This window comes from Convolutriloba macropyga, chromosome 6 (assembly GCF_964194025.1).
Source record: "Convolutriloba macropyga chromosome 6, txConMacr16.3, whole genome shotgun sequence".
Lineage (NCBI taxonomy): Eukaryota > Metazoa > Xenacoelomorpha > Acoela > Convolutidae > Convolutriloba > Convolutriloba macropyga.
Genome location: NC_134473.1, coordinates 58,737,707 through 58,763,544, shown reverse-complemented (window position 1 = coordinate 58,763,544; position 25,838 = coordinate 58,737,707). Strand labels below are relative to the sequence as shown.

General features: G+C 36.1%; 1 protein-coding gene across 1 annotated transcript; it reads right to left on the bottom strand.

Annotated features, from left to right (window-relative positions):
• Positions 1 to 5,217: 5,217 nt before the first annotated feature.
• Positions 5,218 to 25,769, bottom strand: LOC142341801 (ceramide synthase 6-like). Its single transcript, XM_075393042.1, has 5 exons — positions 25,617 to 25,769; positions 13,581 to 13,792; positions 11,685 to 12,211; positions 10,938 to 11,157; positions 5,218 to 6,346 (listed from the first exon to the last, which is right to left on the bottom strand). Exons 1-5 carry the CDS (start codon positions 25,696 to 25,698, stop codon positions 5,807 to 5,809), a joined length of 1,581 nt encoding a protein of 526 aa, XP_075249157.1. The 5' UTR covers positions 25,699 to 25,769; the 3' UTR covers positions 5,218 to 5,806.
• Positions 25,770 to 25,838: the final 69 nt, after the last annotated feature.

Sequence of the window (25,838 nt, the reverse complement as noted above, 5' to 3'; positions counted from 1 at the left end):
ATGTTGCCCCTGCTAAGCCAGATTGATGAAAATTGAAAAAAAAATACTGGGATCCAGATATCTACTAAATTTTTTGTATCTGAAACTGCTGGGTCATTTGGTAATAAATTAGAATGTTTCCTGTTCTGCCATTGCCAGCGAAATTGTTCAGGTTGCTTTTTTCAAGTTGGGTTTTGGAAGAGTATTTCTGATATCAATGTTATAAGATTGTACTGTTTATTTGCTTCATGAGTGTTTTCTCTTTCTTTAATTGTATGTTTTGTTTGCCATTTTTATTATAACGTTTTGTTATATGCGCTCGTTAGAACAGCTCAAAGCTTGGCTGGATATTTTACATTAGCCCCGTTGTTTTTCGGAAAAGAATTACCTCAAGTTTATACAAAAGTTTGCTAAATCTTTTCTTTGGAGTTCAGTTACTGCTCTAATCGAGTAGAGAAGTCCACATCTCTACTCTTGAGACTGCTGGATACGTTTTGCGCCGGTTTAGTTGACATTTCTTACGGAAACGAGCGTTCGGAAGCGATCAATGTTCACTCTCTTCGTTATCTGCCGGAACAGGTGAGAAGGTCAGGTCCTTTTTTTTTTAATTCTCTGCTATGAGTTTTGAGTCGGCAAATAGGGTTTTGGGCGAAGTCTGGCAAATCGCATCACGAGCGGGCAACAGCAGAGGCAGCGGTTGCTAGATATGCATCAAAGTTCTCAAGAAAGCTGTTACGGTAGCCTTGTTCGACGCACAGCTACTTCATCATGACAGCCACGAAAACTTCAAATTTTATGCGAGAAACCAAAAGCTTATTAGCTGGACGTTTAATATATCCCAATGAAACGTTCTTGGATCGTTTTTCAAAAAATGGGTATTAATTTGATTCAACTGCCTATTCTCGAGCAGCTTGTTCTGGTTTGTGCAACAGTTTTGTGCGTTACGTAAAAAGTCATATCGAGTGCTTCTGTCAAATTATGTATTTCGTTGGAATTCCAACTCCATTATTCTTTGGGAAAGTTAACGCCAGTATTCTCGAGTACATAACGTAGGGGAGAGGGGCCCAGTGAATGAATAGTTTTATGTTAACAGAAAAACTGAGCCAGAGAATTGTGCTGACTCCTTAACGAAGGTTTTCTGCATATTTCAAATTCCAAACTTGAGTGCTCTGCTATGAAGCTCTGTACAGGTTATGAGCACCCCTGAACTATCGTTTAAAAGGAACTACTAAAACGTTCCTCGTAAATATCTCTGTCAACAAATCTATACTGTTATGTACTACTAATTTCAGTTTTGAAACGTTGTTTTTGTCTGAGTTAGTTTTTCTACTTTTTGATCTCTCGTCTACTCTACATCAAATCCTGAAATAATTTTACCATAACGTGTGCACCGTTAATTGTAGCAGTCTTTACTCATATCTGATGTGTTAAATTAAATGTGTTTACTTAAAATACATTTTTATTGTTCGAAGCTATTATCGAAGAATACTACTCGCATAATAGCTACTTGCATTTAGACTTTTAAGTCTTGGCCAGGACATTTATACTGACAAGTGTAAAAAGTGACATGATCATAGCTCTGAATCAGTTCTGATATCGACTTGCCGTTCAGTCCGGGTAAACTTAGTATAGGATATCTAAGCTTTAGCGGTGACAGCTGATGACCCAGAAAATCTCCGAACGTAGAAGTCTGTCGTTCCACATTCCGTATATTTCACTCTGATAAAGAATTTACACCTATTCGCAACAAACACTTCAAACGTTTCAAAACTGAAGCTTGAAAATTTGATATCTCGCAAAACTCAAGATTAAGGGATTGAATCTCGCAAAATTTCCCCTGAAATAGCGGCACCGTACGGCCCACGCAGCTACTAAAAGACGCAAAATTGCCACTCCTGGATTATCAGAAAAGAGTATTGACAAGACGCATTATAAAACCGAATATCCTGCAAATAAAAACCTTGATCAAATTAAAAAAAAACATAACCACCTCACTTCAGGCAAATTGTCCACAGACTGGCGAGCGATTGAATTTGTCAGTAGCTAGCTGCGGGAGGCTAGATTAAGCTGGAATGATGGGACCGGATGGAGCGCACGGTGGGGTTTGGTAGGGGGTGGGCGTTGGTTGGGTCGAGCATGCCAGGTTACGGATAGATGCTGGAGTGGAGGGGGCAAGTATTTGTAAGTGTGGAGGGGGAGGGGGTAAAAGTCTACAAGGACGCACTTAATACAATAAAATTGTCTTCTCAAGAGCTTCCTTGAATAGCATGCTTAGATACTAGCAAGGCTTAAAGCTCTAACAGTGCGTTACCCATTTACCCCGCTTTTCTTGAGGGTAAAATATCAAATGATCAGACCAAAAAGAAACGGTCAAACAATACGCAAAAAATGAGAGCCCCAAAAAACTGAAAAGTAACCTAAAAAATGGAAATCGAATTCTTGGATCTTTACCGGTTGTGCCCCCCGGAAGTCAAAGTTCTCAAGAAAGCTGTTACGGTAGCCTCGTTCGACGCACAGCTACTTCATCATGACAGTCAAGAAAACTTTTCAAATTTTATGCGAGAAACCAAAAGCTTATTAGCTGGACGTTTAATATATCCCAATGAAACGTTCTTGGATCGTTTTTCAAAAATTGGGTATTAATTTGATTCAACTGCCTATTCTCGAGCAGCTTGTTCTGGTTTGTGCAACAGTTTTGTGCGTTACGTAAAAAGTCATATCGAGTGCTTCTGCCAAATTATGTATTTCGTTGGAATTCCAACTCCATTATTCTTTGGGAAAGTTAACGCCAGTAATCTCGAGTACATAACGTGGGGGAAAGGGGCCCAGTGAATGAATAGTTTCATGTTAACAGAAAAACTGAGCCAGAGAATTGTGCTGACTCCTTAACGAAGATTTTCTGCATTTCAAATTCCTAACTTGAGTGCTCTGCTATGAAGCTCTGTACAGGTTATGAGCACCCCTGAACTATCGTTTAAAAGGAACTATTAAAACGTTCCTCGTAACTATCTCTGTCAACATATCTATACTGTTATGTACTACTAATTTCAGTTTTGAAACGTTGTTTTTGTCTGAGTTAGTTTTTCTTCTTTTTGATCTCTCGTCTACTCTACATCAAATCCTGAAATAATTTTACCATAACGTGTGCACCGTTAATTGTAGCAGTCTTTACTCATATCTGATGTGTTAAATTAAATGTGTTTACTTAAGATACATTTTTATTGTTCGAAGCTATTATCGAAGAATACTACTTGCATAATAGCTACTTGCATTTAGACTTTTAAGTCTTGGCCAGGACATTTATACTGACAAGTGTAAAAAGTGACATGATCATAGCTCTGAATCAGTTCTGATATCGACTTGCCGTTCAGTCCGGGTAAACTTAGTATAGGATATCTAAGCTTTAGCGGTGACAGCTGATGACCCAGAAAATCTCCGACCGTAGAAGTCTGTCGTTCCACATTCCGTATATTTCACTCTGATAACGAATTTACACCTATTCGCAACAATCACTTCAAACGTTTCAAAACTGAAGCTTGAAAATTTGCTATCTCGCAAAACTCAAGATTAAGGAATTGAATCTCGCAAAATTTCCCCTGAATTAGCGGCACCCCACTCCCCACGCAGCTACTAAAAGACGCAAAATTGCTACTCCTGGATTATCAGAAAAGAGTATTGACAAGACTCAATATAAAACCGAATATCCTGCAAAAAAAAACCTCGATCAAATTTAAAAAAAAACAAACAACCACCTCACTTCAGGCAAATTGTTGTCCACAGACTGGCGAGCGATTGAATTTGTCAGTAGCTAGCTGCGGGAGGCTAGATTAAGCTGGAATGATGGGACCGGATGGAGCGCACGGTGGGGTTTGGTAGGGGGTGGGCGTTGGTTGGGTCGAGCATGCCAGGTTACGGATAGATGCTGGAGTGGAGGGGGCAAGTATTTGTAAGTGTGGAGGGGGAGGGGGTAAAAGTCTACAAGGACGCACTTAATACAATAAATTTATGTCTTCTCAAGAGCTTCCTTGAATAGCATGCTTAGATACTAGCAAGGCTTAAAGCTCTAACAGTGCGTTACCCATTTACCCCGCTTTTCTTGAGGCTAAAATATCAAATGATCAGACCAAAAAGAAACGGTCAGACAACAATACGCAAAAAATGAGAGCCCCAAAAAACTGAAAAGTAACCTATAAAAAGGAAATCGAATTCTTGGATCTTTACCGGTTGTGCCCCCCGGAAGTTAAAAGGTGCATATTATTTGCTTCACAGGACTCACGTACCCTATTTTCACAAAATAAATTACAATGCAATGGCACGCGCTCTGTAACGGGGTGCACAACAAACTGAAGGGGCACAAAGGGAGAAGATCGGAATTCTTAATTCAGGGATGCTTTGGGGACAATAGTTTGCGGGCCATATAGGTAGCTGGGGATTATGTAAAGTCCGTTGAGCGTCTAGGGTTAAGGATGGAATGATGTAGAGGAGGATCGACGAGTGGGTACGTAGGCAGGAGAGTGGTCGTGGTAGGTAGGTGTGAGGAAGAGGAGGCGCTGTTGGTAAGGTGGTTGAATAGGGAGGGGTGTAAGGTATGTTCAGGGGGTGGTAGGTGGTGGTTGTTGTTTGGATAGCGAGGAGGGACTGCTGCGGGAATGAGATTTGTCAACAATGACCATTCCAGCTTAAATATTACCAGCAGTTGCTATATACTATGTATTAGTAGCTAAGCTACTGTTAAAATCCAGTGTTCGAAAACAAGTCAATGTTCTAAAATAGAGGTCAGTGTTCGATATCAAAGAAGCCAAAATTGAAGCCACGAACAATCGTGCTTCAGCTAAAAAACAAAACCCGTAGCAGACCAAATGCTGCTCTTCGAATCGCGAAAACCTGCAGAATACCAATACTCCTCTTCGAGACCAACAAAGAACAACAGGACTAATGTAATAGATAATCTTTATTTGAGAGCAATTAAAAGTCTAATTAAACATCTAGTAAATTTTTTTCTCAACTCACATTTAACTTTTCTTCAGAAAGCCGTAGTACTTAGTATGATTATCTTCTTATGAAACATTAAAACTATCAATCAAAGGAATATGAACTGCTCAAATGACATTGGATAAAACTGTTCAGAAAAAGTTATGACGAAAAATGCATCTCGCATAGGCGATTCACCGTAAAACTGATCTTCGCAAAATTCTGTGCAAATAATTCTGTCTTCAAACGTTATCAGTTCTCAATACGGGATGCTTTCGGCGCTAAAATTTTAGTGCTGGATAATCTAAGTAAGAGTACGATACACTTGACGTAGCAAACTACCAAATAGACCCTAAAGAAGGAAAATTACCATACTGAAGTTTGCATGAAACCCTCCATACCAAATTCCATATCATAAGACTGCGAACATTCGAAGAATACAAAACACCTGCAAAAATAGAAATGAATTAATAACAATACAAATTTTGCTTGCTCTCGTAATATGGACTATTTAAGTGCGCAAACAAATAATTGACACCAAAGGAAGAAATACAGCTATACAAAAGCTTGGGAAGATCTCAGATTAAACAGCTGAAGACATATAGACGTTAGCTAAGCTCCAATCTCGGCCCTAGCAGCAGAATCAGATTTGAATTAAACTACAACACCTTTACCCAATTCCCATTTTTAATTCCAATAGCCAATTTTGACGTAATAATACATCTACCACTATATACGAACTGAAATAAACTAGCACGCCAAATACACTACAAAGCATTCAATTGTATATTAATTTGTTAATGCCAACATTCGCCATCTTTGATGTTACTCATTGTGTGAATGAATTGCAAGTCATCTAGTGACACGTATGACCATTGGGCACATGGTTCCCATTCATAGACAAAGTCGTCTTTACGACATGTCCATTTATGGTGGATGAAACGTGGATTCCATTCTGTACAGTTGCACGAGGGGGCGACTCACTATTTGCAAAGGAAGAGTTCGCCGCCGATTTCTTGCCACTGTTGTTCCTGTGACGTATTGTGTTGTTATTGGCACTAGGTCCATTAGGCGTTTTTGAGTCTCCGCTGCTGAGGGAACCGCTACCGTTGCTATTTTGTGAACTGTTGTGGCTGTTAATATGAGAAGCACTGTTGTTAATATTGCCTGGGAAGATCCCGTTCAACGTGGCGGTAGTTCCATTCGCACTGTTCCCTGACACCGTTCCGCTGGCTGCGGCAGGCATGAGCCTAAACCAGTATGTTGGGTTGAAGTCACTCACGCACATATTCAGTTCTGTTTCGCTCATTCCAGAGTCACTGTAGAGAGTGGAAACGAATTTCTCGTTGGAGGGAGCTGCAAGGGACAGTCCTGCCGTTTGGCTCGCCACTGACACCTGAATTAATAAATTTTTTTGCATCCTATAATACCACGAAAGAACTAATTTACAAACGAGGTAACTAACGAGATCAAACATAAAATCAGAAATTCCACTGCATAAAAACAAGGACTATATATATATATAAATAAATAAGTATATACATTTTTCTAATAGGTGGCAAGCCGTAGCCACCATTCCCTTTGAAGCAGTTTATACAATCTCCAATTACTTAGATATCTTGGGAACTGGTAGGTATCTTGAATGCCTAGGAATCTTGTTCTTGAGATTTTACCGAACCGAATTTAAAAGTTTGAAACAAAACCAGCAGGTTGCCGGAATAGCTACGAAAGAATAGACTTGCATGCCGTATTACCGTACTATTGAGATAGAAACAGATAAAGATATAAGTCGAAAAATTTATCGACGCCGCTCAAAAAGCTATGCACAAAACATTTAGCGATAAACTATTAAAGCTTGCTAAAATTCATAGCGCAGAAACCTTTTCATTAGGCTACATTGGCTAAAGAGAGTGAGAAATGACGTCACGCGCGCAAATGCCGTTAGTGAAAGAAGTCATGCAGAAAATTTTTTCAGCTTTGATGTGTGAACGCAAAAGAGCGTCAGACGACGAAACAAGAAAACATAGCAGGACAAGTCCTGACATACAATTCAAAAAATTTTAATTGATTAAACAAAAATTAGACATACAATGGCCTATGAATGAATTGGGAAAACCAAAAAACGAAAAACAGTAAAAATCGAAGTGAAAATGCCGCATGTGAACAAACATACACTAGCCACAAAACTCTTTTGTTCATACACCGTTTTCTCGATCTACCTGAAAAATGGAATGCCTATTCAAATAGATAGGATCTCAGAACGCATCAAAACAGAAAAAGCAACAGTCGTAAGAAGTCAAATAACACAAAGTCAGAAAAATGAACATGAAAAATAAGGAAAAGTCTATTTATCTTCTATCTAGTACAAGTAAACATACAAACGCAAACCCTTCTTCATGCAATGGAAACAAGTTATCAAACAAAACATCAGCCAAGCCTCAATGAGCACACAAATATCTCCATTTTCGAAAGAGAAAAAATGAGGGGAAAAATGTGTAAAAATTCTCATTTTGTCAAATTGCACAGGAGATAACTTTGTAGCAAAAAAACTTGCATCCTGTACAGTAAAAAGAGCCTAAAGTCATCAAACTTTAATTCAATCACCATTAAAATCAATAAAATAATGATGTGTCAAAAAATCGCAAAAGACAAAAAGTCAGCAAGATAGTTAAAAAAAATTTAGGAAGTAATTATCAATCAAAACGCTTAAACCGAATTTCAAGCAAATTTTCAGTGCCGCATTGTCAAATGAAATCAATTGAAAACCAAAAATCCAAGAAAACGACTAAAATCAATTTTTTAACAACTGATAAAAGCAGAGCGGATTAGAACTATAGGATTCAGAAAAATGATAGACTGATACATGCTAGAATGTGGAGAATAAGGACAAATACAACAACATTTGAAAAAACAACTAGTTCTTGATTTTTGAAAGTACAAAATCAAAATGAAAAGAAAGTAGAAAAATAGTCACATCTCCTTGCATAAAATCATATAGCTATTCTCCTGTATAGAATAAAATGTACAAACTTAGTTCAAAGATGGGAAACAATAAAAAATTTGGCAATCAAATTGTCAAAATTTTATTCAAATTGCACTTACGATAAAAATTGAAATACTGAAAAATAATTCAAAAACAAAAAATCCAAAAAAAAACAAACAAAGAACTGAGAAAAATCAGAAAAAAACTGCCAAAACCGGGCAAATATATGTACAATTCTATTACACAAAAATACCTCACATTATAAAGAGGCATTGTAGGCAAGAAATATCAAAGGTAAACTGCCATATGCAGTAATTTTTGAAAATTTTCAAAAAAAAAATTTGATTTACGACCCAAAAAAATGAAGAAAATAATTTTAAAAAGCCAAAAAGGAATTAAAAATTGGAAATGTGCTGAATTAGAATTAAAAACTCATTAGTAGAACCTCAAAATCACTGGTATCATTTTCAGGGGGTTCACATTAATGCAGCTTCTATTCAAAATTATTTCCTTAAAACACTAAAAAATAGGCGAAAAAACTGCGCCAATTGGACAAACGGCTAAAAATAGTTATCTACATGCAGGATTGAGTCGAAGTCGAAAAGTCATTCACTGAACGAAGCGCGTGATCAAGAAAACTTCTCTCGCTCAGAAAAAATACTTCACACGGAAATTTTACTCTTTCGCTTTTAGGTCAAAACGCCGTCTGAACGAATAGTACTTCCGTTAAAAAAAACCTCAAGAAAACCAATACTCCTTTTCGATTCGTAATGAAGACAGCGCCCCATTACAATTCAAATTCTTTGAATTGTAAAAAAAACCAAGTGCACCGTAATATAGCTCTGCTAAGCTTACAGCTTCGCAGCTGTACAAATGACAGCTAATTTAACCGCTATAGTAAATTTTGACAAACATAGCCGACAGATTGCCGGACAACAGCCGCGATAGACGCTTGTGGTCTACCATGAATTGAAACAACTAAAAATATATACACAGATCGACCACCATTCCATTAATAGACCATTAGACTTTTTGGGTTAGATTCGGTTTGTCAATTTGAGGACACATACGGTCTATAAGGAAAAAACCCAAAGAGATTTTTCGAAATAGATACTCGAAATCAAAAACTCAAGACTAATACTCAAGAATTAGGGCATATAAGTTTGACAGTACTTAGATGAACACTATTAATCTTTGGCTAGAAAAATTTTAATAAATTTAAGTTACATAAGTGAGCTCCGAAGTCAAATTTTTGAGTGATGTAAGTCATGCCATAGACCCTAAAAGCAGAAATGATGTCATGAACACAAATTTTAACCGCAGAGCATTAGAAGTCACTAAGTCATTGAAAAAGTCAATTCCAAGAAGTGAGGTCGTAAGAATCATCGATGGAGACGATGAATTAAAAAAGCATAGCATGAGAAGTATTGAAATGCATTCCAAGGAATTGAATGAAAAACAAGCTTAATGTATTTGACCAACAGATCAATTGAACAATCCAAGCCAAAGACACAAAATCTCAAAAATTGAGAAAGTATCAAACAAACTAAACAAATAAAAAAATATCGCTAAAACTCTTGAAGCTTTTAATCTGAAGGCCATATTTGACGCAATTCAATATACTCAATAACACACGCACAAGCTTTGAAAGAGATTAATTTGCCACAAAAGGTAGATAAATTCTGACAAATGCTTCAAAAAAACTGAGAAGCGCAAAATTTAAAGAAAATTTCCAGATTTCGCTGGAAAAAATCATCAAAACCATTGTTGTGTCTCTGGAATTCTATCATGTAACACGTCTGCCGGACTTAAAAGTTTCGTGGGCCAGTAAAGATCGTTACTCAAAAAATGACAAAACAAAAAAATTTTAACAAAAATCTTGCCCCAATTTGTGAACTTAATATCGACAGAACCCTTTCATTGCCTCCAGAGACTATCCAGTATCCCTATTGTAAGCCTTAAATAATTTCAATCGCCCATGAAGATCCATAAACTTGGAACATGATAAAAATTTCCCGCCACGTTGAAAAAAATTTAAAATTTATCAAAAATTGTTAAAACTTGTGTTATTAAAAAGTTGATAACCATTCCTTTACTTCAAGAAACTATGCAGTAACTTACTATCAAACCCTATAAGAGGTTCCTGGGCCGCAGGTGCAGGAAAAAACTTCAAACATTTTCAGAAAAAACTTGAAAAATTGCATGTTTGAACCTGCTAAAATCACTGATATTCAAAAAAAAACGATTTTGATTGCTACTAGAAGCTATGCAGTAACCTACTTGCAAACCCTATAAAAATTTCTCTGGCCACTGAGGAAAAAAAACTAAATTTTCAGAAATTTTTAATATAGATAAAAAAAATCGTAAAAAATCTTTTCAAAAAAACTTGAAAAAAATTTTAAATATTCGTATAAATTTACGTGTTTATGTTTAAAGTACCAAAAAACGCTCCTAAAAAATGTCATAAAAAGTAATACCGTCTCGCAAAAGACCTTTATCAACTTTGAAAAACCTCAATTTTAGATTGGTCTAGCAAAAAAATTAGAAAAATTACGAAAAAGTGCAAAAAATTGCAACATTCAGGTTTCAAAAACTTCTAAAAACGATCTTTTAACCTTGAATTACGGCCTTCCCAGTAGTTTCACCACTCTATGTACTTGAAGGACTATTAAACGCGGCTAAAGGCCTCTAATGAAACTTGATGCCCGCTGAGCTTTACCTGTTTATCCCGTTTTGAAAGCTCAAAGTCATTAAATAAAAGGTGTAAAAATATCTTACAAAAATAAAAGACAGAGCACCAATCCAATCCAATTCATGGATTGTAAAAAAACCACCATGTCACCAATAATAGTCGCTATCGCTTCGCGGCTATTAAAAAACAATACCAAACTTAAGAATCTAATCACATTGGGCTCATATTTTCCATGAGGGTCTTTATTCCGGCCACAGATATTTCCTCGAAAACAGGTTAAATTTTTCGATGAGGAGCCCGACAATAACGCACCTGCTGTTTAGTGTTGGTGGCATGCTGCTGTGTTTGCATTGTGGCGTAGAGCATGTCCAAACCAATTCTGAAGTATACGATGGCCCAGTACACGTGCAGCGCCAGCAGGGAGAGGAGAAGGGCGTTGAAGATGACGTAGGCAGGAAAGAAACCCAGATTGGGCAGCCAGAGTGACTGCACCAGCGTAGAGTTAATTATCCACAGAGGAAAGTAGATCAGCCTGTACAACACAAAACATACAATATTAGACATTTGAACAAATTCTGATCAAAAGTTTCATCTCATAAGTTGGTCCTCGGCAAACTTTGCCCTAACTCGTATAACTCCTAATGCCCTAACTCGGTACTTTTTAAAGTTTTGCATCAAGAACCAATGCGTCTTTTCTGACAACCATTTTCATTTTCAACCAATCACAACCGCATATCTTACATCACACTTGGACATCTTATCTATAAAATTGTATTTTTTTCCTTGATCACATCTTTATAGCTACCGGAGCAAAACAAATCGTTTCCGTTCATCCTTCTCCAGCTTCATGATAAAAACTCAGTATTTAACATTATGAACCGTACAATATAAAGTCAACACATTATTTTGTCATGTACTGACAAACTATTGGAACATTGGGTTTTATAATAAACAGGGACACATTGACGAAAAGTTAAGAGAATTTCTAGAATGGGAATTTGTTTGTATCTCCTGAATGTAGATGTTCGAGGTACAATATACTTGCGATTATTCTCTAACCTGGTGGCAATGAAGTAAGCTGCAAATATGGTGAATACAACATGGGTGAGGCGACCACACTTAGTGTAATTGAGCAGCTTCACTGTTTCTAGCCACACATCCGCAATATCATGTGCAATCAGAATGATACATCCTATCCTGATAAAGTTGTCCACGTAAGACAACACCATTAAGACAATCGTTATCAAATGGTGCATTAGTAAATGCCTGAACGCTTTTCTCCTAACCACTATCATCTGTGCCACAACGAGCGACACGTAAAACGATAACTGGATTGTGTAGTAGTTCTGTATGCTGCCATTCAGAGGTTGAAAAGGGTAGTTTTTCCAACATTTGGCCAAGTCATAGAAGAATTCCTCCTCGGAGAAGACATAAAGCCCGTACCCAACAATGCCCGTGTAGTACATGAGTTTGAACAGACTTTCTTTGAACTTGGACATTTTTGAGGGTCGCAGCTGTGCTCGGCGCAAAGCAAACCATTGCTTAATTCGATACTGATTCCAACAATCCAATTGTTTTTCAAGGCCCTAAAAAGTCAAGATACCGTTAGATTACATTTCAGACATGACCTTCGGCCGTTTAAAAGATAAAAACTGCTCTCAAACAACTTTATTAATCAAATGATACGTCAAAACACAGTAGACTCAAACTTGAGGACCCAAATTTTAAAATTGCTTCCACTTCTTTGCACACTTAGATCCTATGTTAGTTATTCTGAGATACCCATGACAAGTAAAATGAAGTAGCATCAGAGGATCTAGCAATTGTAAAGTTCACCACAAGCTAGACATGATAATCATGACTTTTTAAATTTTAAAGAGTTATACTTCTTATTATTTGCGGTTGAATGCCTCAAAGCTTAAATTGGCTGTGTAACAGCTTAAATTTTGAAAGCATAGTTGTACAAGTATAACTCCCGAAAAAAGTTGAATAGACCGAAAAATTTTAGGAGCGCACGCTTTCCTAGCACCAAGAGAATTTCTAAACCCCTAATTTATTCGGGGTTTTGACAGCTTAACTGGTCATAAACAGCTTAACTGGTCATTTAAACAGCTTAACTGGTCATTTAAACAGCTTAACTGGTCATTACGGGCAACCTTTTTTAGACAGAAATTTGAATCTGTTCAAGATATTAAATGCAGTCGGAATATACTACCCGTAAAACTCTTTTTAAAAACAAAAAGATTACAATACTTTTGGAAAATAAAAAACAGTTACGATCTGCTTTTTCACCAACATCGGGACGTCCTTTAATCACCTGGAATCTTCATGAGTCTATAAGGACAAAAAAATTGTTCTGGGACCAAAAATTTTTCTCTATCAAAAGGCAAAACTCGTTTGTTAGATTAGCGATACTAGATTGGAATGAACTACCGAGCGAAATTAAAATCAAACAAGACAAAAAAAGTTTCCCCAAGCAACTTAGAACTTTCTTCTCCTCAGCTTACAAAAGGAACCCTTTTTGTGGAAAGTTACTTGTTCAACATGGCGTGACTTTAAATTTGGAAAATGAATTAGAACTACTATTTACTGGTTGGGTTGACTTTATAAACTTAATTAATTTTTATTGTGAGATATGCGACATAATTTGAATTTAACTCAAGTTTTCTGTTATAATATGGAAATAATAAATCCATTTAAATAATTACACTGCCGGACTAATATCAATTGTACTCGTTGATGTGGATCGGAATTCAGTGTTTTTTTTATTCTTACATTAACTGGCGGCCTAAGGTTTTAACAATTTTACCATGAAGTCACATCAATTGCGCACCTTATAATCCGAATTCTGTTCCCACATTTTAAACAATGATACTGGACAATAGTAAACATACCATCTGGACACATAAAACTGCTCAAAAACTCTTCTGATACAAAAATAAAGCGCAACTTTACCTTGAGTCGCTTTTCATCTGGTCGCTGGGTAATAGTTAGGAAGACTCTTTCCAGAATGGCATTGGGGTAGGGTTTCCTGGCTCCGCGGGGGCAGATTCCAATGCAGGTTCCAATTGGCTGTGCCACCAGTCTCTCGAACAACACTCGGATTCCACAGAGAACAAGCGCCAGAGGAATGACCATGGCCAAATCCTCTATTTGAGGATACTTGTCTGCAATAAAACATAGCATTCAAACTAACAAAAGATTGATACAACAGTTACTAATTTAGGAGAGGCGTGCGTCAGCGTGCGTTTGAAAACTCGATTAGGTGCACGCAGTTTCTGTATAAATTTTGCAAAAATTTTAAGCTTTAATGTATATGAAATGGGCGAACAACTAGAGGAACTTATACAGCAAAATCTAGTCGGCGCAATAGCGTAGCAAGCTTTTGCTAAGTTGCAATATCAAACTAGAAAGACGCGGAAAACTTTTGAACGAGGATAAGGAGAAAACACAAAAAGAAATCAATAGCCCTTAAGGAAATCAAGCCGTGAAAGACCAAAAACTACCGGTTTCACAATTATAATGATGCCCTTTGTTGCTTTGGGGTTCTTAAAAAGTTCTACCTTTTGCTGACCATGATCAAACAAAATATGTTGACTTTATGCAAAGATCAACTTTTGGGAGCAATCTGGGATCCATTTAAACTAACAAAGCTTGGTATTAAGCATGTATTCCCATTCGTAAACTGCAGAATTTGGTGGTCATAGTCGATCGAGCATTAGACATGTAGATGTGATAAATTGGTGGCAAACATTGGTGGATCATATTAGGGGATATCCAACGCATTAAAGCAAATTTGCACGCATGATTGATGAACTGAGCGGGTTCGCTCTTTCAAACCATAATCAACAAAATTCAAGAAACCTAATAAGACGGCTGTTACCATTCTTCTTGACATTTGGATTTTCATCACAGAAAAGGTTTCACCGCTATCCCTATCTCATTCAGGAGCATGGTTCACGCCGGCACCTTTTCAACTGCACCTTTGACCAAACAAACAATGTCTAAAATCTCGAAAAGTATTTGCCGCGTTGCTCTGAATGATAAAGACGAAAAATGTCGTAAGCAAGCCCGACATATCAGGGACTCAAGTAAATCATACATTTCGTCATCACAGTGGCGATATTTATTGCAACCAATTGAGAGACAATATTCCATCGGTCCGCCCGTCTGTCCACCCGACCTCTCCTAAATGTCAACAAAAAAGCCTACTCGAAAACTGTTCGCTGTCATGAGACATCACATCTACGAACCCCGATTGATCAAACCTCAGCCAGGTTGAATAATTACGTTGAGAATGAGGGTAAATAGTAAAATTCAGCTCACGCAAAACGCAAGAATTCAACATAGAAAAAGTACACTAAAAATTGAATCGCTCGAGCGAAAGAACATTCTAGAAAAAAAACGTTCAAGGAAAAAGTCTGCATAAAATATGCGGCGAAAATAATTGCTAAATATCGCTAGACTTCTCGAAACGAAACAGGGACAATAGACCAGATCAATATACAGAAAATGAGCGGTGTGTGTGGGGAGATCAAGGGGTGCAGGTAACAGTGGGTAGAGTTGGGAGTGGTGGACGGTAGGGGAGTCAGTCCAAATCGACAGTTGGAGGAGTGCCTGAGGGAGTGAGGGGTCAAACTTTAAACATTTCTAAAACTAAGAACCCCCAATTACGCCATGCATTTATGTCTCCTCAAAACAGTTTCGGTGAATCGCTTACATGAAACTAATGAGCTTCTATGAGAGCTATTCAGTCCCTTAAATTCCTCCTAGCTTTACCCGTTTATCCAGTTTTTGCGGATGAAGAGTTAACACACGAACCCTCAGTCAGGCAAAAATCACAAAAAATACTATAGGACTTAAAGTAATGCTAAAAACTTCTTTGAAGAGCAATTAACATTACAACTTGATCAAAATCAAATGAACGAAAGAGCAGCGGCAAAATCATTTCACTTGCACATGAATATGACCGAATAATTAAACGCCTGATGAATTGAACTTCAAAATAGCTCGTCTTCAATCCCGTGAGTTGATCCAATGAAGCATAAAAAAAGCTAAAAATAAATAATTAAATGTCAATAGAAAGCAAGAAAGATAAAAACAAATCCGATAAAATTTAATCCTTTTACTCCGACAAAAAACAGCATAAAATCGACTACATTATCGACTGGAAGCGAACTTTGTGATGCGACTGGCGACTATCTAATCACATACAGTATTTACTTATACTATTTGAAAAAAAAATTAAAACAGTCTAATTAAAAAGGACATCTGATAATTTTTCTCTAGAAAATTTCTACAAATTGTGACTTTGAAAAAATATTTTCAACTATCCGTGGGATACCAATTCTCTTGAATTCCTGACTTAACAAATTATAAGCAAAACAACAAGAGCGATACGTCAAGAAAACTGAAGAAGGGAGAAAAAGGAAGTCAGTGAAAGAGGGAAGTCAGGAGACAAATGCGTAAATCTTGACCAATCGAAAACGAAGAACCTGATCGAAAAGTAAAATGAATTAAAAAACAGCAGGACAAGTCCTGGAATACAATCTAAATCTAAATAATTGAATGAAGACCTCGACCTGTCCTAAAAAGTCGACCTGTCCAGTTGTCTAATTGGACCCCTATTTTAGAGAACAAATATAAGCATTTAATTGTAGATACTTTACTTTTGACCGCAAGGTATTGAATACCATTGAATAGCTAGATTTGAATACCATCAATGCAAAAGGATACCAGAAACTCAGTATCTATGAGAAATATGGCTTGACATGTAAAAGCCAGGCAGAGACCGGCAAAAAACAAAACTCTAGCAGATATATATATACTCGAAAAAAATGTGCTGAAAGTTCGTGCAGTTTTTCTCATGGATTTCAATATTGTAACACTATTATTAAAAAAAGAAAATATCTACAAGCTACAAGGAGGCTTAAGACAAAATTAAATTAAAAATTTGAAAAAAAAACGGAGAAATCATCATAAATTGGCCTAAACAAGAGTTCAGACCCAAATTCTCGTTGCCAAAGCATGCCGCCAATTTGCATGTATGATTTATAAATACAGAATCTGGCTGGACGAAGATGAGACAGAGTCAAAAAATTTTTTTAAAAAAACGAGCAAAAATTACAAAATGTTTCAATTTTTAAGTTTATGTCCTGAAAATTGAACCGCTGACATCTAAATATAAAAAATAACCAACGCGCAAGCCTCAAAAATACTTATTTGTGTAATCCACGTAAAAAAACACAGTTTGAGTTCTTAGTGTTTAAAACAAACCGACGAACGTCGAAAAACTGCTCTCGAATGACAGGCGGCGCAAATTATTTCAGGGACTGTAGCCTAGATAATTTTTCTTTATGGGTACAAAAACATCAGCCGATGGTAGGATTCAAACCTCGACCTCCTGAGTCCGATTCCGTCACCACGACGAGATACTAACCACTCGGATATCAGGGCATAGTCATCGTGTCTCTAAGAATCGGTTTTGTTTGAGCAACACTTTATTTCGGTATGAGAGCAATTGAAATCATTCAAAAATCAAGAAGTGCGTGAAAAAGTCACTTGAGAATTCAAAGATTATTCTAGCAGAAAAGCACAACACGGTCAAGCAAAAAATTTGCATAAAAAAAATACAATATTTCTCATTCGAGGGCAATTAATAAGCTTTCCCTATATAATACATAACAATACGTAATGACATTATAACATACATATATCCCGTTACAAAAATATGCGCAAAACTCTTGATAGTACAAGACCTCTCTGAAATCTGAACAGATTAGATTTGAGAACAATTTCATTAAAGACCTAAAGAACAGCAAAAGCATGAAATAAAATCGATCAACGTCGGTCGAATTGCTCTCAAAAGACCACCGAACAGTTGCCTTCGCTAGTATAGTACCCCGCTGTGGCTCAGAGATGCTAGCAATGGGGGGGATTGGGGGTGGGTAGCAACGAATGGAAGGGGGGATCAAGCGATGGGGGCGGGGCGCGGTGGGTAATACCCAGAAAACTTCAAGCAGAACAATCACGTAGCATCAGAAGCCTTTCATTAACTGCACCAATTCATTTTCAAAATCATCTTTATATTTTATCAGAGAATTTCAGAAGCTATCATAACTTTCTTGAAATAAATCATAAACTCGCGAAAAAGAGCAGCAGCTCATACGATGTATAAGTACAGCATCCTTTGAACACATTTTCTCATTCCGATTTCCTATGCAACAAATTTGATACATTTTTCCTAAATCGGACTCTCACTCAATCCCGAATAATTTACTTTCATAAATGGCCTAAACTAATCCTAAAATGGCCATCCTATTTTTCAAAAGCTACCCTTATATCAATTTTAGGATAATCGACACATCTTTTCCGCCTAAATACGGAAAGAGAAATGGCACATCCTCAATTAGGAAGGAATATACGTTACATGCCACAATAGCACTCTTTTGCTTGTATGTATTTGTCAAAAAAACGAAGAGGCGCAAGCATTAATGCAGCAACATATTAGATGAAGGAAGTATGTTACAGTTTTCCAGCTTAATTGCGGGGCAAAGCAAGGAAATTGGAGATAAAAATGGTTGTGGTTGTAGTATTCAGTAGAAATTAGAAAACGAAAAGCCTTTAGGCTTAGCAGACAATTACCAGTCTATATCTTTTCATACTTAGAAAGCTAAAAACAAGAAAAAAAGATAAATCAGTTATAAAACAGTTAACAGAAATACGGATTACTTTGAACTGTTATGTGCACAGTTGACTTCAGAAAATTGACCTCTCAAGTGAATGGATTGATTGAAAAGGATGAAAAATAATCCCTTATGGCAAGTAAAACTCTAACAAAAAATGTAGCAAGCAGAAACGCGCCTTGAAAGGGGTTACAAAGCTGAAAAACTGCTTAAGTAATTAACTAACCTTATGAAACAGTGAAAAGACAGACCCAAAAAATTTCTTTTCAATAAAAGATGAGATATTTTCATTAAGAATCCGTATAAGTTATTGCTGCCTCTATTAGCTGCTCTCAAATAACCTTTATTTAGAGTGGCACACATTGACTTGGCCTTATCTATTTGAATCCAAGTAAAGAAAAGTCAATTTCTAAGTGAGAAAGTCATTTTTGAGAGTGAGGTAAGTCACGTGTGACCAAAAACGTAATGACGCGAATGAACAAAAAAACTCGCTTCAATAAGATTGCGAAATGACGTCACACGCGCACTTCAGTTTAAAATCAATGAGTTCAGAGGACCTCATAAATACGATCCAAAATTCTTCGTCATAACACAACATAATACTTTAGAAGCTAAAAAGTTATATAGTCTTTTCAGCAGTTCTAATGGATGAAAAAAGCACAATACAACTACAAATGAACGCAAGGTTCGAAAACTCAAATAAGCCATTCAAAAAGTGAAAAAAACAACAAAAACACTCAAGACAAAATCAAATTTAATTATTTCAAAAACAGGCGTCGAAGTCCTAAAACGATTGCTCTGAACCTAAGCAATTAATTAGACTCACCTTGTACTCATTAGCAAACGATGAAATATGCCATTAATGAGATTAAGTAATAAAACAGTAATAAGTACAAATACAAAAAAAATCAAAAATTCAGCAAACTTTTTGAAAACGAAAAGCCTATAAGTCAAGGAAAAACAGCTGAAAACTGAAAAGATTAACTCGATTACATTGAGCATTTTTGCAACCACAAAAACCACAACAAAAACTCTCAAAACTCAAAAAATCGTGAAAATACTTTGAGAACACAGAGTGAAAAGTCAAACTCAAAAACTTTGTTTCATTTATGCCTCATTAGCAACCAATCAAATTTAAATAATGCTTCATGACAAAGAATGTTAAAGTAAAAAAGCATCAGCTGCCCGTCGATGAGTTCAATTAACTGCAAACAGGCACCATTAGAGAACATATGTATCACATTAATAGCAGTCAAAAGAAACACTGAAAACAGAAGTCAAATTGCCACATGTGAAAAAAAACGCATTCAAAAACCTAAAACTTGCTTAAATACCAACTCCACACTCAACTTTAAATGTACATGGAAAAAATCACGCGTAAAACCTGCTCACTTTCTCGCTCCCTTTACCACGCCTATGTGATTAAAATCACCACTCTAATTTGACTTCTCACTAACGTGAAAAAACCAAAAAAAAAGTTTGAACAGGTCTTAAAAAAACAGCACACCAATGCAATCCAAATATTTTGGATTGTAAAAAAAGGAGCGCAATGATAGCCTGCTGACAAACTGAGGGCCGCTATGAAAAATGGAAAACTTTAATTTGACATTCAACATTTTTCATATTTCTGCTCCTAAGATCTAACTTTGATAACTATTTTTATCTTCTACGTTTTTAACGGATGATTTACATTTCTTTCTCTGCTAATAGACAATCAAGGCAAACAAATTCACAGTTATTCGGTGGCACTTCAATTCTTTCATTTGAACAGTTCACAAATGCAGTGCTTAAATTTTTTATTCTCGTAGTTTCCAGTTCAGTTCAGTTTTTTCACATTAATGTTTTTGATACCAGAGCCGTCTAATTTGTAACTCTATAGTACTCAGTGCAGCTTGATCGCTTCTTGATATACTAAGACAACCTGGCTAATAACTTGTTTGCGCCAACTTCAGCCAAAAAAGAGCTTTAAATTTTGTCTGAGAGCAATTGACAGCAAAATATATATTTTTTATAAATCTGAAACATGTAAATTAAACTAACCACTTGGTTAAAGTTACATGTCAGAAATTTATTTATCAAACATTATTATTTTCTAAAAATGTATCATGTAGAAAAAAACAATAAAAAATAGAGACAACACACTACTTGCTACCTGAAAAAAAGACACCATTTTTTAGAAATTCAAGCACCAAATAGAAAATGTTTTCCCCCCAAAAAATGAAATCCAGTTCGATTGTAAAATTTTCATAGAATAAAACACTTTGAAGCCTTTTAAAAATAACCAAATAAGAATAAAAAACATGCAGCACAAAATCAATGTGCTACAAATCTAATATTTAAAACGGATCAAATGCTGTAAAGGTAACAAAATAATGCGCGTTGGTATTTATTAGCAAGAACTAAAAGTATGAAAACTAATGAAAGTACTTATCATATTATACCACTTCCGGATGAGATTATACCACTTCTCAACGTTTGGCTTCTTCTGAGATAGTTTAGCTTAAAAAATTGAAGTCCACACTTCAAACAACTTAGCATTAGATTTCTTAAACACAAAACCCATTGAAATATTATAAAATTAATTGTCAAAGAAGAATCGGACAACCACAAAATCAATTAATATTGGGAATTGGAAAAAACGCACATCGTTCTCAATGATATACCAGCCAAGTGAATGACTTCTACCAAAATAGGAACATAGCTGGCAGATTGCAAAAATAGCCGCAATAGCTTCGTAGATCTGCATTCTCCAAAAAACAAAAAAGATACAGACCAAAAAAAATCGTCTTTTCATTGAAGGCTGATATGTTATACTTTCATTAAAAATCTGTATAAGTTTTTGCTGCCTCTATTAGCTGCTCTCAAATAACCTTCATTTAGAGTGACACACACCCATTTGACCTTATCTCTTTAAATTAAAGTAAATAAAAGTCAATTTCAAAGTGAGGAAGTCATTTTTGAGAGCGAGGTAAGTCAAGTGTGACCAAAAATTTAATCAAGCGAAGGAACAAAAAAATCGCTCCACTAAGAGCGAAAAATGACGTCATACACGCACTTCAGTTGAAATTGCATGAACGAATGAACAATAAGCAGATTTGAAGTGGTTGTGACGTCATATGGTCGTAACAAAAATCGCTACGACGAAATAAAAAAACATAGCAGGACAAGTCCTGACGTACAATTCAAAGAATTTTCATTGATTAAACAGAAAAAACTAGACCTAGAATAGACTATGAGTGAATTGAGAAAACAATTTTTTTTAAAAAATCAGAACAAAAAATGAGAAAAAAACAGAAAACCAATATCAAAGTGCCGCATGTGAACAAAAAAACCACTAGCGAGAAATGAAAATTTAATTCATACAAAAACCTAGGCCTAGAATGAGCGGTGAATTGATTGCGAAAACCATTTAGAAAAAAAAACCCGATCCAAAAAATCGAAAAAACAGTAAAAATCAGAGTGAAATTGCGGCATGTGAACAAAAAACCACTACCGAGAAACCGAATTTTTGTTCAAACACCGTTTTCTCAATCTACTTTAAATTTAGAGCAAAAAAAATCACGCCGCAAAACCACTCGCTTTTTCGCTCCATTTCCTGTTTCGGCGTGACCAAAATCACTACTCCAATTTGACTTCAAAAATCATGAAAATGTGTGAACAGATCTTATAAAAAAAGACAGCGCCACAATACAATTCAAATTCTTTGAATTGTAAAAACCAAGAGAAGGCCAATAATAGCCCCAGCTATCGCTGTGCGGCTATTAATAAAAATGTAAAAAGAGATCTCCGCTAAAAATTGTTCGCTGTTTCACCAAAATTTTTGCAGCAAAGCTAATATCTTACTGTACCGTTTCCATTCATGAAAGGAATTTAACGACGAATTATTTGCTTAAGGACAAATTGAACATGAACTCATCTAGTTCATTTTAAAACGCTACTTAATTCAGCCGGTCGTGCTGGGTTAAGAGCTGAATGAGATGGAGTAGGGTGGACAGGGTGGGGGGGGGGGGGGGGTCAATTTCTAAACATAACCGACTAACGTCGGGCAAATTGCACTCAAACGACTGGCGAGCAGTTGGCTTCGACAGACTTTGGGCACGATTTAGGGAGGCTAGCTTTAGCTTAATTGACGGTGGTGAAGTGGGGAGTCAAAACAAAAAGACCACAGGACTGATATAATTGCTAAACGTTTGAGAGCAAAAAACTTCGTTTGACAGCTATTAAAAACAGCCATCAAGCCATGGCGTCTCAACAGCTTTGATGAATCGTCAACTTAGAAACTCATAAGGCGTACGGCTCAAGAGAACTACTCAGGCACTTATTTATCCTGTTTTTGAGAACGAAAAGCCAAACATTCAGAGAAAAAATGTCAGACGCAAAAGTTCTAAAAGATTTCATTTAAAAATACCACAGTTCTAATGTAATTGCTACAAACAACTGTTGAGCGCAATTAAACCTACATTTTTCTGTCAATCAAAGAAAAAACAGATTAGTAACTTTGAACTTTGCAAATAATTACCCTGATCTAACTCTTCGACATCGATTTTGGATTGTATTCCAATTAATGAAAGCTCTGAACGATTTCAGTCGATTAGCTTGCATGGCAGTCCTTTAAAATATCATAGCCGGCAGATTGCCCAAAATATCCGCGATAGACGCCTGTGGCCTTTCATGAATTGAAACAACTAAAAAAGATACAGATCGACCACCAGTCCTTTAATAGACCACAAGACTTTTTGGGTTAGATTCGGACTTTCATTTTTATGACACCTACGCTCCATAAACAAAAAGACCTGAAAGAGCTTTTCAAAATTGATATTTAAAATCAAAAACTCAAGACTAATACACAAGAATAAGGGCATATAAGTTTGGCACTACTTAGATGCACACTATTGATCCTTAACTAAAATGTTCATAAAATTTAAAGTTCCATAAGTGAATTCAGAATCATTTTTTTGAGTGAGGTAAGTTATGCAGATGACCTAAAAGCAGAAATGAAGTCACGCACACAAATTCTAACTGCAAAGCAAAGTCATTGAAGAAGTCAAATCCAAGAAGTCAGGTCGTAAGAATCAACGATGGAGACGAATTGAAAAAACATAGAACGACAAGACCTGAAAAACAATTAAAAAAATCGTATTAAATTACGACCCGAAAATCATTTAATCCGCTTTATGAGGCAAATGAGAGCTGTCACTAATGACACTAAGCAATAAAAAAACAAGCATGACCGAAAATTCAAATTTTATTATTTGAAAAAACAGGGTCAACATCAGAAAACCAACTGCTATTGACAGAAACTGCCAGCCATATTCCTCTATTTCTCACTAGCAACTTGTCATTAAATGTCGATGAGTCCTCTCACTAAAAACCTTGTACGATAAGACAAAAATAACCAAAATAAAAAAAAAACTCGCTGAAACTTTTTGAAAACACTTAGTACAAAAGCCACAGAACGCAACAGCTACTGAAAGATACAATTACATCAATTAACTGAGTCCTCAGTGACCACCGTTGAGACCTATCATCAATGAGATTAGGTGATAAGACAACAATAAGTACAACGAATACTGGCAAAAAATCCCTAAGATTTCTTTAAGAACGAACAAGTACAAAAAAGCAATAGCTATTAACTGAAATCACTTGCTTGAACTGAAGCCTTTTCAGCAAACAACAAGACCTGTCAATAATAAATAATAAATTTTGAGAAAAACTTGCGTCAAATGAAAACCACTAGCTATTAACTCGGGCCATTAAGTACGTTTTTTTACGTCAGTAGCAACCAATCAGACCTGTCATTGATGATACTGGGTGATAAGACAACAGACAATTTAAGACAACAGAAAACTCAAAATCTAAAACAGAATATTTTAAACAGGAGAAAAATCTAAAACTCACTAATATTTTATGACAAGTAGTGGCAAAGCCATAAAAAGTTTTAACTGACCCATAATGAATTCCAGAAAAGGCGAAGAGGCATAATTAGAACACATATTTACCGCCTTAAAAGCACTAAATGAGAGGAAATTCCGAAAACAGAAGTCAAATTGACACACCTAAAAATTGTATCTCAAGAACCGCCGAATTGTTCAAACACCAATTTCTCACTCCACTTTAAAGGTAAATTGAAAAAATTCCCGCCTCGAACCTACTCATTTTTTCGCTCCCTACCGTTTCAGTGTGACCAAAATCACCACTAGTTTGACATCTCACTGACGTGAAAAAAAAACACGAAAAATGTGAACAGATCTTAAAAAAACATAGGCGGAAGAATTCCGGAAACGACTCGAACTAGAAATCCACTTAAACGCCATCCAATTACTCATCAGAAAAAACGTGCCTCTACTAATTAAATGACTATCCTGAAGCAAAACCATAAAACAAAAAAAGACAAAAAACAAAAACCTGTGAAATCATGATAAAAAATCTGATACTTGAAGCCAAATAATGAAAAAATAATACAAACAGCTTGGTTTAAAAAACTGGAAAAAGTTGATAAATTAATATTACAAAAGCACATAAACCCAAACAAAAATTGCTTTCAGCCAATAGGGTATCCACATGCTCGCAAAACAATAGGCAAGTCATTATACGATATGAAACCTGTCTGAAAAACAGAAAAGAAAAGTAAAGAAAAATTAAAGAAAAGTAAAAAGATAAGGAAAAATAGTTTCAATTTTCGCCATTTTTCGTCATATTTCTCAACAAAAAATGCTTCATATCCACAAAACTACAGCCACTTGTAATCTAAAAATTGCTCAAGTAATAGGGGTCTTTTCAATACCCATTTGAGGCATTAAAACCATAATCGTCCAAAAATCGCAAAAATCAGCCTAAAAATCAGCTCAAAATACATGAAAAATCTCCGAATTAGCATAAAATTCATATTAATTTCCAGAAACCTTCAAACCACTACCAAAACCAGCCTAAAATTAAAACAAAATCATAACCAAACATCTTAACCAAAAAAATGAAAAAAACTGCTTTAAAATGCCGCACGAACAAAAACTTTCGCTCGCTTACAGAATTTTTTTCACACCTCAAATTCTCGCTCTCTAGAAGACAGCGATATGAACAAAAAAACCACTCTCTTAACGCCCCACTTTTCATTTTGTTCAGCAACAAAATCCAAATTTTTTCACGTGTTTCATTTCCTGCTTCAAAATTCACTCCAATAAAATTGATTTTTAAAAAAGGACTTCTCCAATACTCCTCTTCGAGTCGTAATAAAAACACAGCGCTGAACGATTTCAGTCGATTAGGTTGCATGGCATTCCTTTACAAAATAAACAATATGATGCATTACCTAGCGATGTATCACGCAGGTCTGCCCATGTAATGTTGTTGGGTAGCCAAAACCTCTCATTCCAAAACCCAAGACCAGACATTTAGACACTCGTGCAAAATACGATCAGATCAATGGAACAATCATAACGCTATCTGAAAAATCCAGCCATTTCTTTATCAAAGAAGTTGAACTCGCATTTAAGTCGCGCTAGAGTTTCATCCTTTTTTTTAAGGGGAGCAG